Consider the following 16,434-nt stretch of genomic DNA (forward strand, 5'->3'; position numbering starts at 1 on the left):
TAACATTATATAAGGACAGTCTTAATGTAACGTTAGCTAACGCCAGACACACTTTGATAAGGCACATAAACGGCAAATGCTAACGTTATCCCTGCTGACATTTTAAAATTGTGAAACGTATGCAAGTGTTATCTTAACTCGTGTCCAGTTGATATCTCGTGAGGAAACTGCATGTACATAAAAAGAAAAGTATTACTTTACCTTAAGTGAAAGCTGAATGTGAATCATCGTGGAGAAGTCCTGACTCCTGCGTTACATTATTATCCACACTGTCTCTGCGTCGAGATGAGTTTGACGTTAGCACAGCCCCCCATGAAGTCAAACAATATCATTGGTCAAGATCGTCTCTGCCCGGCATGATTCATCCAATGATTGTGCAACATTCAATTATTTGAATCTGCGCGCACTTTCCTGAAGCACGTAGCCTAGACTAAAGAGACCATTTCTGTTTACATTTCTGTTTTTTCAACCATTTTAAGGTCTTACATCGCTTCACGCCCTGATTATCAATGTTCACGTTGATGCTAGAAGCCTTGGTTGAACTGTTGAGCCCTAGCATCCCTTCCCAGTCTTTCACACATTGCATGTATTGCTAAATTGAAAAAAAATATATTGCACACCAATGTAAAGCTTTATTCATACTGTGTCCTCCCTGTCTTTATTCACCGTATATTACCTCAGCCCATGAAAAACTCTTTGTTCCCTTTGACCTGTAGAAAGTGGGGAGAGGCAAAATGATTTGAAGGAGCAGTAGACTGCACAATGACCTTGCATTTTGTTGAACACTGTGACTCACTTTGGGTCTTAATATTAAGAAAAATTGTTTTAACAACAATTTCAACTTCATAAGGAAAAGAACATGTATGCTACATATTCTATTTGAAGTACACCAAATACATTAAAAAGAGGTCTGTCCCGCATGCATATTAGTTTCTGACTGTGGGGAATTGGGAAAAACAGTAAAAACGTCCCCAAATTTCTGAATTGCTTATTTTCATAACATTCACTGAGCCTTGCCTAAAACAGTTTGGAGTTTGTATTGGAAGACTCCAACGTTTTTAAAGTGGATTAACAGCCTTTTATGAAAAGCCTACTCCTTCAGTTTTGAAATGAAATCACAGATAATTTCTCAAATAAGCATAATGTTGCAGATGTCCATACTGTTTGTCGGTAGGCATGACTTTCATAGGAGGGGACACACTTTCCTATCAACGCAGGGTTGAATTAAACTGTATGAGGGTTGGAACTAGCGGAACAAGTTAGGTTAGGTGGTGTGCAAGTTAGGCAAGCAGGTACATACTGTATTTGAGGTACTGGTGTGCATTAATATTGATTTTCCACCCCTTATAAAAGTGTAGCATAGCTGTGGCACAGGCAATCCATTTAACTTATTAATGTTACACCTTAATGAAACACACATTGCCCAATATGTGCATCAATGCCTGTGTAACCATTGCAAGTCAATGGAAATTGTATTGTATTGTAATTTCAGAGGCAGGGGTGGTCAGATCACCGAGGTCTTGGTGAGGCATTTAAGGTACCGGACATGCATGAATATTCATTCTACCCCACATAAGAGGGAAGCTCATGCTCTGAGCTGTTTGCATGACATAGACAGGAACAAACATCAAAAGCCAGAGTGGACACAGTATGAGACGTCACCGCAGACATCAGCAAAGTAAGCAGTCAATGGAAAAAGATGTTGGGCCATGAATCTGAAATAGGCCCATGGCCTCCACGGAAGTGAAATGAGGCAAGAACATCAGATGGCCCCTAAAATATTAGGATGGTGAAGATGTAGGCTTACCCAGGCTGTAGGCTGCCTGGCTCTCTGTGTACTGTATCGTCATCCTGTAGGCCTATAGGGTTGTGGGCCTATGTGATGTGAACTGTGGCTGCACGATTCTTTTGTCAACTAATTCACCAGACCAAAACATGATTATATAGTGATGAGCATATCACAGACTTGGACTAAAATAGACATCATGTACATCCAAGGCCTGTAGTTTAGGTTGACTCTTGTCTCTTATGCATTCCCATAACTGAAGCTATGGCTTTGTTTCCACAAATATTTAGGTGAAAGAATGTTTATTTTTACAAAGACAGATCTAAATACAGCATCTTTGTCACCAGTGGTGATTTGGTGCAGTAGTCCTATAGCTTTTTAAGCTTGAGTGCTGCCAAGTTGTTTTACTGTTTGTATTACCATAAATATGCTTGCAAAATACTACAGTAGTGTAGTTTCTAATATAATTACATTGATCCAACTATAATTGAGAACAATTGCTTGTGGGTTTTTGCTGTGGAGTTGTTGAGGCCATGCAGTGAGGGTTCATGTCAGCCTCATTCAATGCATTAAACGGGTATGGCTGGTCCTACCTGTCTCAGTACCTCTGTTAATCCCTCTTCAAATAACTGCAAAGCTAAAGTCCTACTCTATTGCTAGAATTTAGTAGACTTGCATTAAGAGACACTGGCCAGGATGAAGTTTGACAGCGATTAAAACACTAACACACAGTATGAGACCACATTGAATAAGCTAAAATGGACCCCTATACATTATACCAATATTTACCCTATGAAGAGTCTCTGATGCATATATTGGATAGTTAATTGTAAATATTGTCAAATATTTTTACAAAGTAAACACACAGTACATTAATGGGATAAGTCTGTAGATATATTGAATAGTTGCTTTTAATCACTATAAAGTATTGTTTGTATGAAGTAAACCTGATATATTAATGATTAAAGTACAGTATATTAGTTTCTTTTTAACACTATACAATACTGTTTATATAAAGTAAACCCTTATACATTTATGGGGAAAAGCCTGTAGACATAATGAAGAGTTGATTGTAACGTTTATATAAAGTAATGACTATAAAATAATGGTTCTGCAAGTTATTATCACATATTGTTTTTTGTACAGTAGAAAACCAGTATTAAACAGGAATTTACTGTAAATTGATTGGATAATCATGTAAAATAAATGCCTAAAGCTTTTAAAATACTATTAATGGGCTGTCAAATAGGGTAATTTTACATTAATTTGACATGTAAATAACTATAAATGAATGTTTATTTAAAGTAAACAACATACATTAATGGTAAAAGTATGTAGATATATTGGAGAGTTGCTTGTAAATACTCTCAAATATTGTTTATATAAAGTAATGACTATTATTACAATGTTTCTGGAAGGTATCCCATTATCTTCTCTTTTTTGTACAGTAAAAACACAGTGTTAAACAGGAATTTACCGTAAATAGATTGGATAATCATAAAATAAACGCCTAAAGGAGGGTATTTGAAAGTCATTTTACATAATTTTTATGTGTTTTACATCCAGGAATCTGTACTTTAACAGGGAGTTCTTGTGGATGGATTGAATAATCTTGTGAATTTACCAAAGAAAACCGTATGAAAACAGCAGTTTTCATTTAAATTATGTAATTTTAAGGTATTTTGCAATATTTTTCAGTGTTTGTACAGATTTATACATTTGTTTAACATTCTAAATATGTTTTTTGATTACAATTCTTTTTAAATCTACAGTAGTTGGACTGTGAAAATACAGAAAATGTACAGTAGATATCTGTATTTTAAAAATAAATTCTTTGTAGAATAACATAAGGTTTTTTACTGTCATTTCACGGTAAGTGTTTGGCAACTTTTGCTGCCAGACTTTTTACCGTTTTTTCACGATTGTTTTTTAACGTTTCTTTACATTAAATTTAAGGTTTAACAGTAAAAAACCAGAAAGAGGCCTCAATTTTACACACCGTAAAATTATGTTTTTTTTTTTGTCTTTTTACATAAAATTCAATGTAATTTAACTTTCAAGACCGTTAAGCAATGGAATTATCCTGTTAAACAACTATATTATCTCATTATATCAATTTACAGACTAAAACCTTAAATTAATGGGTTTTTTTTTAAATAAAAGTATTTTTCTGTATTTCTCTGGCATTAACACTTAATGTAGAAAAAACGGAAAAAATCCGTAAAATTATACAGTGAATTCCAGTGAAATAACTTTTTTTTTTTACAGTGTAGCCTACCTATTTGAGCGGTATCGTTTTTCTTCCCCGTCTATCAGTTATGTAGCCTACGTAACCTTATCCGTCCTCATATCACTAACATCACCCATCGTGGACATGCTCTACATCCCAGCACATTCTTTGTGTCACATCTTTTTGCAAACGGCAGTTTTCTTTACAACATTTGTGATGCGGAACATATTAGTAAAGCCACTGTATAGCTAGGCGCCGTCAGAAGTAGGCCTAGTACTTTTTCGCCTGCAGGATTGCACCTAAATGAAATAGATTATAGGTTCAATACCAGTAATATTATACTTATGATTAAATATGAAATTAATATTCAATTCAATTTTATTTATAGTATCAAATCATAACGAGTTATCTCGAGACACTTTACAGATAGAGTAGGTCTAGACCACACTCTATAATTTACAAAGCCCCAACAATTCCAATAGTTCCCCCAAGAGCAAGCATTAGCAGTGGCTATTGCGACAGTGGCGAGGAAAAACTCCCTTTTAGGAAGAAACCTCGGCAGACCCAGACTCTTGGTGGGCGGTGTCTGACGGTTGGGGTTATGACAGTACGGGATGTAGCGTGGCACAGCAGAGCATGGGTGGACGCGGTGGACGCAGCAGGACGTAGCCGGGCATTGCAGGGAATCGCAGAGCGTAGCAGGGTGTGCATAGCAGGGTGTCCATAGCCACAGCTGCACCCAAGACCCAGGTCTTGGTGTCGCCCTAATCCGAGGCGATGTTCTAGGCGAAGAAGAACCATAAGGACTCCGGGGAGTAAACTCCCCAGAGCTAGGTTAGTAACAAGCACTTCTGAGACAGGATGTGCATAAAAGGAAACAAAAGAAAAGAGCGTGTCATAAGAAGGAACTTCCTCGGCAGTCTAGAATTATAACAGCATAACTAGGAGAGGCACTATATTATTGATTATACGATAGGTAAATCTGATGACTGTAAAGAGAAGCAGAGAAAAGCAGGGGTGCTGTGTCTGCAGCTATACACCCTGCCCCGCCGGTCTAGGCGTTCACTGCAACTCCTCACTCCCTAACTATAAGCTTTATCAAAGAGGAGAGTTTTCACTTTAGTCTTAAATGTAGCGACGGTGTCTGCCCCCCGAACCCAGATTGGGAGCTGGTTTCACAGGAGAGGAGCCTGATAGCTGAAGGCTCTGCCTCCCATTCTACTTTTAGAGACTCTAGGAACCACAAGTAACTCTGCATTCTGGGAGCGTAGTGCTCTAGTGGGACAATAAGGTACTAAGAGGTCCTCAAGATATGAAGGAGCTTGACCATTTAGAGCTTTATAGGTCAGAAGAAGGATTTTAAATTCAATCCTGGATTTTACAGGAAGCCAGTGGAGAGAAGCTAATACAGGAGAAATATGATCTCTTTTCTTAGTTCTTGTCAGAACACGTGCTGCAGCATTCTGGATCAGCTGGAGAGTCCTAAGGGACTTATTTGAGCATCATGATAATAAGGAATTACAGTAGTCCAGCCTGGAAGTAATGAATGCATGGACTAGTTTTTCAGCATCGTTTTGAGATAGGATGTTCCTAATTTTAGCAATGTTACGAAGGTGAAAAAAGGCTGTTCTAGAGGTTTGTTTTAGATGGGCGTTAAAGGATAGATCCTGATCAAAAATAACTCCTAGATTTCTGACAGTAGTACTGGAGGCCAGGGCAATACCATCCAGAGTAATTATATCTTCGGCTAATGAGGTTCGTAGGTGTTTCGGGCCCAGCACAATAACTTCGGTTTTGTTTGAGTTTATCATCAGGAAATTGTAGGCCATCCATGATTTTATATCTTTAATGCAAGCTTGAAGTTTAGCTAGCTGGCTGGTTTCGTCTGGCTTGACTGACAGATATAATTGGGTGTCATCCGCAAAACAGTGAAAGTTAATTGAGTGTTTCCTAATAATATTGCCTAGAGGAAGCATATATAAGGAGAATAGAATTGGTCCAAGCACTGAGCCTTGAGGAACGCCATGGTTAATTTTAGCGTAATTGGAGGGTTTATTGTTAACATTAACAAATTGCGATCGATCAGAGAAGTAGGCCTTAAACCAGTTTAGTGCGATTCCTTTAATGCCAACTAAATGTTCCAGTCTCTGTAAGAGGATGGTATGGTCAATAGTATCGAATGCAGCACTAAGATCTAATAAGACAAGTACGGAGACAAGTCCTTTGTCTGAAGCACTTAGAAGGTCGTTAGTAATTTTCACCAGTGCCGTCTCTGTGCTATGATGCTTTCTAAATCCTGACTGAAAGTCCTCAAATAAGCTATTGCTATGTAGAAAATCACATAACTGGTTAGTGACTACTTTCTCAAGGATCTTGGAGAGAAAGGGGAGGTTAGATATAGGTCTATAGTTGGCTAAGACCTCAGGATCGAGGGTGGGTTTTTTCAGTAGAGGTTTTATCACAGCTACTTTAAATGACTGCGGTACATAACCTGTCAATAAAGACATATTTATCATATCTAGCAATGAAGTGTTAACCACGGGTAACGCTTCTTTAAGTAGCTTCGTTGGGATGGGGTCCAAGAGACAGGTAGATGGCTTTGCTGAAGAGACCTTTAGCATTAATTGTTGAGGGTTTATAGGATAAAAGCAATCTAAGTATATGTCAGGTCTAGTCGTTCTTTCTAGCAGTCTGTCAGTTAAAGGTGATCCATTAGAGGTTGGGGGCAAGAGGTGATGAATAGTATCTCTAATTGTTATAATTTTATCATTAAAGAAGCTCATGAAGTCATCACTGCTCAGAGCTATAGGAATAGATGGCTCAATAGAGCTGTGGCTATCTGTCAGCCTGGCTACAGTGCTGAAAAGAAACCTTGGGTTGTTCTTATTTTCTTCTATTAGTGATGAATAATAGTCTGATCTGGCCTTTCTTAGGGTCTTCCTATAGGTTTTCAGACTGTCTTGCCAGTCTAAACGAGATTCTTCCAGTTTGGTGGAACGCCATTTACTTTCAAGTTTGCGCGAGATTTGCTTTAATTTACGAGTTTGGGAGTTATACCAAGGTGCTAGTTTCCTTTGCTTCATCGTCTTCTTTTTAAGGGGAGCAACAGAGTCTAAAGTAGTCCGTAGGCAGGCCATAGCACCCTCTACGAAATTATCAATTTGAGAGGGACTAAAGTTTACATAAAGATCCTCTGTTATATTACAGCACGGTAATGAGTTTAGTGCTGTTGGAATATCTTCCTTAAATTTAGCTATAGCACTGTCAGATAGGTTTCTAGTGTAGAAGCTTTTATCTAATTTCGTATAGTCGGGTAGTAAGAATTCGAAAGTTATTAAGAAGTGGTCTGATAATAAAGGATTTTGCGGGAATACTATTACGTCTTCAATTTTGATGCCATATGCCAGCACAAGGTCAAGGGTGTGGTTAAAACAGTGCGTGGCCTTATGCACACTCTGACTAAAGCCAATTGAATCTAGTAGTGAGTTGAAAGCAGTACTAAGGCTATTGCTGTCAACGTCCACATGGATATTAAAATCACCTACAATAAGTACTTTGTCTGATTGAAGGACTACACATGATAAAAACTCTGAGAATTCCGATAAAAATTCAGAATATGGACCTGGTGCTCGGTAGACAACAACAAATATAATAGGCTGTACTGTTTTCCATGTTGGATGCTGAAGATTAAGAACGAGATTTTCAAAAGAGTTATAATTTAGTTTAGGTTTAGGATTAATTAACAGGTTTGAGTCAAATATGGCTGCAACTCCCCCTCCTCGGCCTGAGCCTCTAGGAATTTGAGTATTAATATGAGTGGAAGGAGTGGCTTCATTTAGACTGACATACTCTTCATGGCCCAGCCATGTTTCAGTTAGACAGAATAGATCAATTTGATTATCTGATATCAATTCGTTTACTAGTATTGCTTTAGAAGACAGAGATCTGATATTTAGTAGACTGCATCTAATTTTCCCATCCTGTTCTATCATTGCAGTGGTAGTTGTAATTCCAATTAGGTTGTTAAGTATTGCCCCTCTTTTGGTTACCTGTGATTTAACTGATCTGAGTCGAGTTACAGACACTGTCTCGTTTTTTGGGGCAAGTTGTGGCTGACGTGAACTGGATGCTAAATTGACTATGTTTGCAGTCAACTTCTTATTACTTAGGGGATTCAACACTTTGTATGGTCTATTGTTGATTATAACTGGAATAGTACTAGTACTACATGTGACCCTGCAGAAAACATTTTCAGATTCATTCACTTGTAAAGTGCCATTAGGATCAATACCTGGGGGGCATGAATCTGTGATATTTTCAACAGAATGTACACTAATACACTATATTGGAACTTACGCATTTACTCTTGCAGCAATTTTCTCCCAAATTCTCTCTCTTTTGCAGCAGTTGCTTTTTTAATGAAATATATGTTCAAACTCGCTGTATGTTTAAGTGAATGTTCATTATTTGTTCGCCTGTTGCCTTTAAATGCATTGTGTAGTCTTTGTTGCAGCATTGAATTACAGTAAACTTACACATGTTGTTATAATGTTAACAGTTATCTATGACATTTTGCTAGGCTAGCTAGCTAGCTACAGTAATGTTAACATCAATCAACCAGTGTTAGCAGCGCTTTGAATCGGTCAATGAGAGAAGCTAGTTGTTGTACCACTGCTGTGTGTTGATATTAAAGCCATGGTCCTAATGTATGGTTATCTTCGCTGATTAGCAAGGGAGGACCCACCCACATTTTTTTGCTTCCGAAGCCCATGCTTAAATATGTTCTTTTCTTGCTTTTAGGCCTATGATGTGTTTACTGGCTCGACGGTGAAGGTGTTGAACGCCACCACAGAGTTCACCATCTCCATCAATCCCTCAGGTGTTGTCATGTGGTACGTTTACACAGAACAACAATCAAAACAGATGGAGACTCTCCACTACCAGCAAAAGAAAGTCTCACAGTTCACATTACACAAAGCTAAACCTGGGCATCATACTGTGTTATGAAGAAACTTTTGTGGAAAGGAAAAAAATGCTAAGCTGGTATTTTATAGAATCATTTAAAAGGCGGACAGGCTCAATCAAAGCCATCTCAACCCTATTTTGAATTATCATTGAACAGATGTTCTTTTGCACTGATGTTCATAAAACCAAATATAACATGTTTTAATATTGGAGTTCTTTTTTTAATTGTTTAGAGGTGCCTTTCCTTCAATTTAATAAAACATGTGCCTAATTCTTGTCCTTCTTTAAGATATTTGTGCCAGTAAGTAAATGTTGTCAAAATATAGATAAAATTGTGACATAATTAATACAGGGGAAGTAACAATTGTATCGTTTTTTTGTGTACGTATTTTGTGTACTTACATGCCGACCTGACAATCATGATAGAGACTTAGCCATGCTTGTCCATGGCACTGTGTACATTAAAATAGACGTGAACTTATTTTTGGATGTTGTCTGTGTTTTCATCTGTTTCATCTCTGACCCTCCTACTGTGTGTTTTCACTTCATTAAAGTTAATTGGAACATTTTGGTCACCTAAAAATTTCCTGATCTGCCAACCGAGCTAGCTAGCTACTGCTACCTCTGTTATAAATATTTTAGCATGAGCACATACACAGACTTTCTCAACCACTAGGCTGCGAGTGCTGTTTAATGGGCCGCAAAATGTTTTCAAGTTCACTTTTTGTGAGTAAAGATATTTTTTTAATAAAGTACATAAGAATGACATGACACTGTCATGAACGTGTCATACACATTATAAACAAGTCATAAACGTTTATGACATAATGCTTCTTTTAGTAAGTGTCATTCGGTTTTTGTCATGACAAGTTATGGTTAGGGTAAGGGTTAGGTCATGTCACTCTTATGTAGATACCTTCAAGTGGCAATTGGATGCTCGAATTATATTAAGTTTATAAACGATTATTCAAAATAATTAATTATTCTATAAAATCCATCATCAAACAACGTCATCAATTTACGACGCTCAGTTACAGTTAGCCTAGGCACGGTGAGCGTTAGGTTGTGGTGTGGCAAATGATGGAAAAGTTCCTGAAGGGAAAAAACAATGACGTTAGTATTAGAGATGTAACAATTATAGATTTTGTTGTTAAAAATATAATCTGAGAAATAATCACGGATTATGCGTTAATTAATTGATTAATTAACACTAATGTATATAATCACATGAACACTTCAGATTTGGATGTGTTATTTAATGCTGTCTTAACACCATAATAACATAATAATAATAATAATAATAATAATAGTAGTAATAATAATAATAATAACCAATGGAGTCAAAGTCTTCAGGCTCTTTTGATGAAATAGATCACAAAATTATTTAGTGTTTTATGTTGGTGCATTCTTTCTACATTTTTTTTGGACCTGAGGTAGAGAACTTGGTAACATGGTTAAAAAGATCTTGTTGATTTTTATATAAATGTATAACGTGTAACATAAATAATACTATAACATGGATAACAAATCACAATGAAAATAAAAATAAACTTTAAATAAAAGTGTTTGTCTCTTTGAATTAAATATAAGTTAGATGCTATGTATTTCCATTTTAAAGAAAACAAATGTAGTCAAAGGCTGCTGTCTGCAAAGCTCTTTTGATCATCTATACAAAATTGTTTTATATTTTCGGTTTGTGTATTTTTAATTCTTTTGTAGTGGAGAACCTAGAAACATGGTGAAAAAAATATCTTGCTGGCTTTTGACTTAAACAGTAGCTTCCTTTTGAAACATAAATAATACAGTACAGTGAAAATAAATAAAAAGAAACAAGGTCCACATCTCTGGAATTAAATATGAGCTATGCATATCCTTTTGGAACAAAACAAACTTGGATTAAAGGGATGGTTCGGAGTAATTTCACCATAGGGTCCTTTGCACCATGACCTCGAGTCAAACACCCCCCCAGAAGCTTTTTTTCCCTTGGTCTAACATTGGTCAAGTTAGCGCTATCAGCCGAATGGCTTAGTGCAGGCACTAATGGAACCAAAGGTGTATCTTGTAAATTACCCCACTAATAATGCCCAGAATGGTACCAATAGTACAAATGGTACAATGGTACAATGGTACAAATAGGTTCTGTACTCTAAAACGAGGCATTGGAAAGTTTATAAGTACACCAGGAGTTTATTTCAATAACACTTGCCTGATGGCTTCTCCTCTCTGCTGCTACCGCTGCTAGCTAGCTAGCTCTCTGATTCTCCTCCATTAGTTGTAGCTCCTCGTCTGTGTATTCAGGCTCGAATAGGTACGGGCGACCTTCGAAATTGATACACTCATCGTCGCGTACAATGCTAACCTCAAACTCTGCCATTTCGTTGATCTCTTCTTCTGTTCTTTCGCTTCTTCCTCCATACCTTTACTTTACTTTACCGGTAGTCTCTTCTGGCAATAGATGCCGTGCTCTGTTAGACCAAGGGAAAAAAAGCTTCTGGGGGGGTGTTTGGCTCGAGGTCATGGTGCAAAGGACCCTAGAGTGAAATTACTCTGAACCATCCCTTTAATGGCATTGCACATCCTGAAGCTAGTGAGCTTTGCTTCACATTGTGTCATTCAGATAATCTGGCAAAGCTTCCCTTGAACCTGGGATCCACAAAGCTGAATATGTTCAGAACATTCTTCATTTCCGTTGTATATCTCAGCTGCATTAACAGGTCTTCTATTATTACAAGTTGAATTTGTTTAGTGAGAGTGCTGTCTTCCACTTGATCTTGAAGTATCTCATTGTTGATGTGCTCTAGTAAAGAAAGTGTGAGTTGTTTTTCTGAGGCCAGGACATCAGTGAAATCACGAAGAGGATTAAGGCTTAAGGCCATTTTATAGTCCTGCGTAAAATCGATGGCGTACCCCCGCAGACCCCTCTGCGTCTACGCTGGACCCTACGCCGTAGCCTGACGCGCACCTCTCGAAAAATGTAACTACACGTCGCAGCGACGCATGTAGCTCGGCCGTGGCTTGGTAGCGTTGCAATTCCCCCCCGACTCATTTCCTGGTTCTCCTTCTCCATAAACAAAATGAAATCAAGGAGAGGGTTAACTTTTCCTGCTACAGATTTCCCACCGTGGTCAGAGAGCACAGGGGAGACACTTTGTTTCTCTCGCTATGACTCTAGAGTCAGTACTCGCTCCAAAGTTAATCGCCGTCACTCTCTCACTTCTCCCTCGCTCTATCACCCACTCCCCACACACACACATGCCGGCTCGAAGCACACACCAGAGCACAAGTATAAACATCAGGCCACTTACGTAGGCTACGGCGAGAGCTCTGCGTGGAGCCTCCGCACAACTGTAAAACGGCCTTTACTTTCTCCAGGGCAGTGATGTCATTGTCTTTAGGCATAAGATGCCAGGTGCTTTTGTCTCCTGCTAGCACCCCACAGATGGCCTGCTGCTGCTCTAAGAACCTAGAAATCATTTCAAATGTGGATCCCCACCTGGTGACCACATCGTGTATCAGTGAATGCTCAGGGATGTTCAATTCTGCCTGCTTTTCCATTTCAAGCTTTGAGAAAACCCTTGCACCACATGTCGGCATCATTTCTGTGATATGCTCTGCCGTGTGGTCTTCAGGAAAATAAAGAGTGTCAAGACAGTGAGACTTAACCTTCCAATGGACCTTTTTCACAGCAGACATTTTGACTTGTCATAGTAGGAAAAGCACAGCTGAAATTGATAACCTTAACGATGGCTCAATTCCATCAAGTGTCCCAGTAAGCTATTTCAGTGAGTCAGCATGCACAATACCAGGGCCTCTCCTAAGTGGAATGCAGCCATCACTAATGGTTTGGAATACACCTGTGCTTTTCCTACTAGGACATGTCAGCATGTCTGCTGTGAAAAAGGTCTATCAGTAGAGAGGTAGTGGACTGTAAAGCTCATAAAGGGTTCTCCTCCACCACCACAGGTCCACAGGTCTGTAGTTGCACCAAACCACACACCCTCTGCCAGCTGTTCCTCCACACTTGCTCGTACCTCCTTGAAGTAGCTTGTTGTTGGTAGTTTGGATTGTGGCACTGCCTTTTTCATCAGACAAAGTAATCCAGGTTTTTCCACAATCTGAAATGGCATCATATCTTTGGTGATAAAACAGGCCACTGCTTCATTCAAATCCTGGGCTTGATTTGAAATGGGAGCATAGGTCACACACTTTGCAAAGGATTTTGCAACAGTTGGTTGTTGAACTGCAGCTACAGCACCACCAGTCTTAAGCTAAAAGTGAATATGAAAAATAAAAATAAATAATCCAAACCAAGATGGATGATTTTCAATATTTAATTACATTAACAATTATATTTCTACAATATGTAAGTATTATTATCAATATAAGACTAATATTAACTTTATTTATCCCCCTGGGGGAATTGTTACTGATGAGGGGAATAAATTGAACTGTCATTCATACATATTTGTTTTAATTCATTTTAATAATCTTTTTAATTATTCATCTAGTTTTGCATTTGGCCTGAGAAAATCATGTTTATTTTGGTTTGTTTAAAGTTTTAGTTTTAGAACATATCTCACGATGTGTTATTAATAACTGAAATGCAGTTAATGGGTGTAGTCCTTGAAGTCTACAAACTCCTGATGTTATGTTATTGTTTTATACCTGGAATATTAACACATAGAGCCTAACATTTACTCAACACATACGGGAGGACCAAAGACCAATGTGTGGAGTGTGGCTTGACAAATGAGGCGCTAAAGCCGTCCAAACTGAGGCAGCATATTGAGAAAAGACATCCAACTCTTGCTGGAAAGCCATAGGACTACTTCAAAAGAAAAGAAAATGAGCTACAATTACAGAAAAGGTCTATTGTTTATTTTCCAACACAATCTAAATGTGCTTTGAAAGCTAGCTACATGGTATCGAGACCTGTGGCACATACCAAGAAATCCTTCACAATTGCGGAGGAATTGGTTCTACCAGCTGCTGTGTGGATATGTGCCCCCAAATGACTAGAGAGGATAGTGCTAAAAAGCTGTTGACAGTGAGTCGGAGGATTTCAGAAATATCCTCGGACATACAGACCCAGGTTCTGGAAAGAATAAAAGGTACCCCCATTTTTTTCTTCTCAACTGGATGAGTCCACTGACATTAGCGATGCCGCATTACTGCTGGTTTTTGTATGTTATCGTTGGAGCAGTGGGTTGCATGAAGATGCTTTTCTGTGGAGAGATACCAACACAAACTTCGTCTCAGGAAGGTTTTCGTTGCCTGGAGGAGTACTTCACCCAGAATGGCATGAATTGGGAGATCTGCGTTGGCGCATGCAGTGACGGTGCGGCATCAATGACATTGCAGCGTCATCAGGCAGATACTCGATCTGGCACCTAAAGCTAAATAGACACTGAATTTTCTTCATTGTAAAAGCCATCAAAAAAGATGTCACTGGAGTTCCATGAAGTGATGGATGTGGTCGTGAAAACAGTCAACTTCATTAAAAATATATATATACTTTTATATACTGTGAACTCAAGATGCTTTTCTCAATTGTGTAAGAGCATGGAGGTAGATTATGTCCAGCAGCTGTACCACAGTTTTGTAAGATGGCTCTCCAGAGGACTGGTCCTCAGTCATCTCTTTGAACTAAGAAACAAAGTCTACTGTTTACTTACAGAAAAAAACATCACCACTGGGACACCACTATGCAGATTTGAAGTTCCAGTCTAAGCTTGCTTACCTCTCTGACATCTTTTCATTGCTGAACCAGTTGAACCTTACACTCCAAGTGAGAAATAGCAGCATATTTTTGGTTGCTGACAAAGTAGAGGCTTTCAAATGAAAACTGGCATTGTGGACCCTGAGGGCCCAGGAGGAGAGGAACGACATGTTTACACTCTTGAGTGAAATATTGGAGAACTCCCCACACGTGAACATGACTAGTGTAGTTACCCAGCATCTCACACAGTTGACAGAGAACTTTGCTAAATATTTCTCTGAGGATCCCAGCGAAGGAAATCTGTGGATCTTGGACTCATTTCCGACAGATGCCAATGCAAATGACATTACCCTGCCCATAGATTTGAAATCCCAGATCCTGGAATTTTCAGTTGACAGCATACAGTTATATTGTGAAAATCTTACAATGGGAATATTACATTCTTAGTATGTGCTATGTGTTCATGTTGATCACAGATAAGGAGAAAAATTTGTGGTATTGGAACCCCAAAGATGAAGACAACTGCATCACCTGTTCTTGTTCTGTTTCATGTTTAAAGTGGCTATATGTAACATTCAGTTACATTGTGTTGATTCTAGCGGCCGCTTTGGACAAAAGGGGTAGTGGTTTTACCACACCTGCTGTCGTAAAGGTCTTTTATTTATGGTGCTGTATTGCCCACTTTATATTACTGAGTTAGCATTACCGGGAGGTCATATAGTCATGATGAATGTTTTGCTTAAGTTACAGATGCATCGTTGCATTTCAAGTGTAGCATAGGGTAACTTAGCCTACTTCGGTTGTCTCGTGAGCTAAACCAGGTATCACTGTCCCTGTGTTACGAGCCAAAGCATTAAGAGACTGTTGTAGCAACCAACGTAATAATAACTTAGATTAATATGGCGCATATCATGAAATCCACGGACGCTTTACACAAGTAACGTTACAGGGGGACAAGGGAAAAGAAAATAGTAGGCCAACACAAACACGGAGTAAAGGGGAAACCTCCGCGCTAAATGGATGTACTGATGTACAATCACATCGCGCACTGTAAAGTTATTTTATGAATAAAATTGCCATATTACATACCTGAGGGCCAATTCGGGGTCGGTTTTGAATCATTTACAATGACATAATTGTCGCTATCTGTTGAAAGCCCGACCGAGTGTGACTCGCGTTATTGTTGTCTTTCACTTTCCTTTTCCCTTTTATCTTTTAGTTGTTCTTTGTTTAATTTTCTTCTTTCCTGTGATGGTCCTGCCCCAGTATCAGACATAACTACAACAGATAACTTCTAAAATAACATTAAAATACGATTAGGCCTATATAAAGACAACTCCTGCTTCCTTTTACATGGTTCCGCTGGCATTCGCTAACACTGATGTTAATAAGAAATTTGTGACCCATCAGAATGTGTGACTGTAGCTTCATCTACCTGCCACAAATCATTCTGTGACTGTGCAGGAAAAATCTGACCTGGGCAGATGCCTTACTAAAAACTATATAAAAATAGCATTCTTTTCACTGTTAGTCTCGTTTGCTGTTACAAGTCATATATGATCATTGTATGAAAAATGACAGAGCTTTAGAAACATTAAAAAGTTACATATAGTCACTTTAACTCTACTGTTAATTATTGAATCATTAGTTCTTGTTCTTAGGACCGACACTTTCATTTAATAAATTCCTTTTGACCGAGAATGCCATGCTTTTATGGTTTATGTTGGTTTCTCC

General features: G+C 38.4%; 1 protein-coding gene across 2 annotated transcripts in view; it reads left to right on the forward strand.

Annotated features, from left to right (window-relative positions):
- LOC116064585 (alpha-N-acetylgalactosaminidase-like) overlaps nucleotides 1–9,549 on the forward strand; it is a 28,902-nt gene extending 19,353 nt beyond the window's left edge. For both annotated transcript variants that reach the window (XM_031319816.2, XM_031319817.2), the window contains exon 9: nucleotides 8,817–9,549. In XM_031319816.2, coding sequence (XP_031175676.1) covers nucleotides 8,817–9,023 — 207 coding nt within the window. In that variant the 3' untranslated portion in view covers nucleotides 9,024–9,549. The remainder of the gene's footprint in view (nucleotides 1–8,816) is intronic.
- The last annotated feature ends 6,885 nt before the right edge of the window (nucleotides 9,550–16,434 follow it).

This window comes from Sander lucioperca, chromosome 10, assembly GCF_008315115.2.
Source record: "Sander lucioperca isolate FBNREF2018 chromosome 10, SLUC_FBN_1.2, whole genome shotgun sequence".
In the NCBI taxonomy this organism is placed as follows: Eukaryota; Metazoa; Chordata; class Actinopteri; order Perciformes; family Percidae; genus Sander; species Sander lucioperca.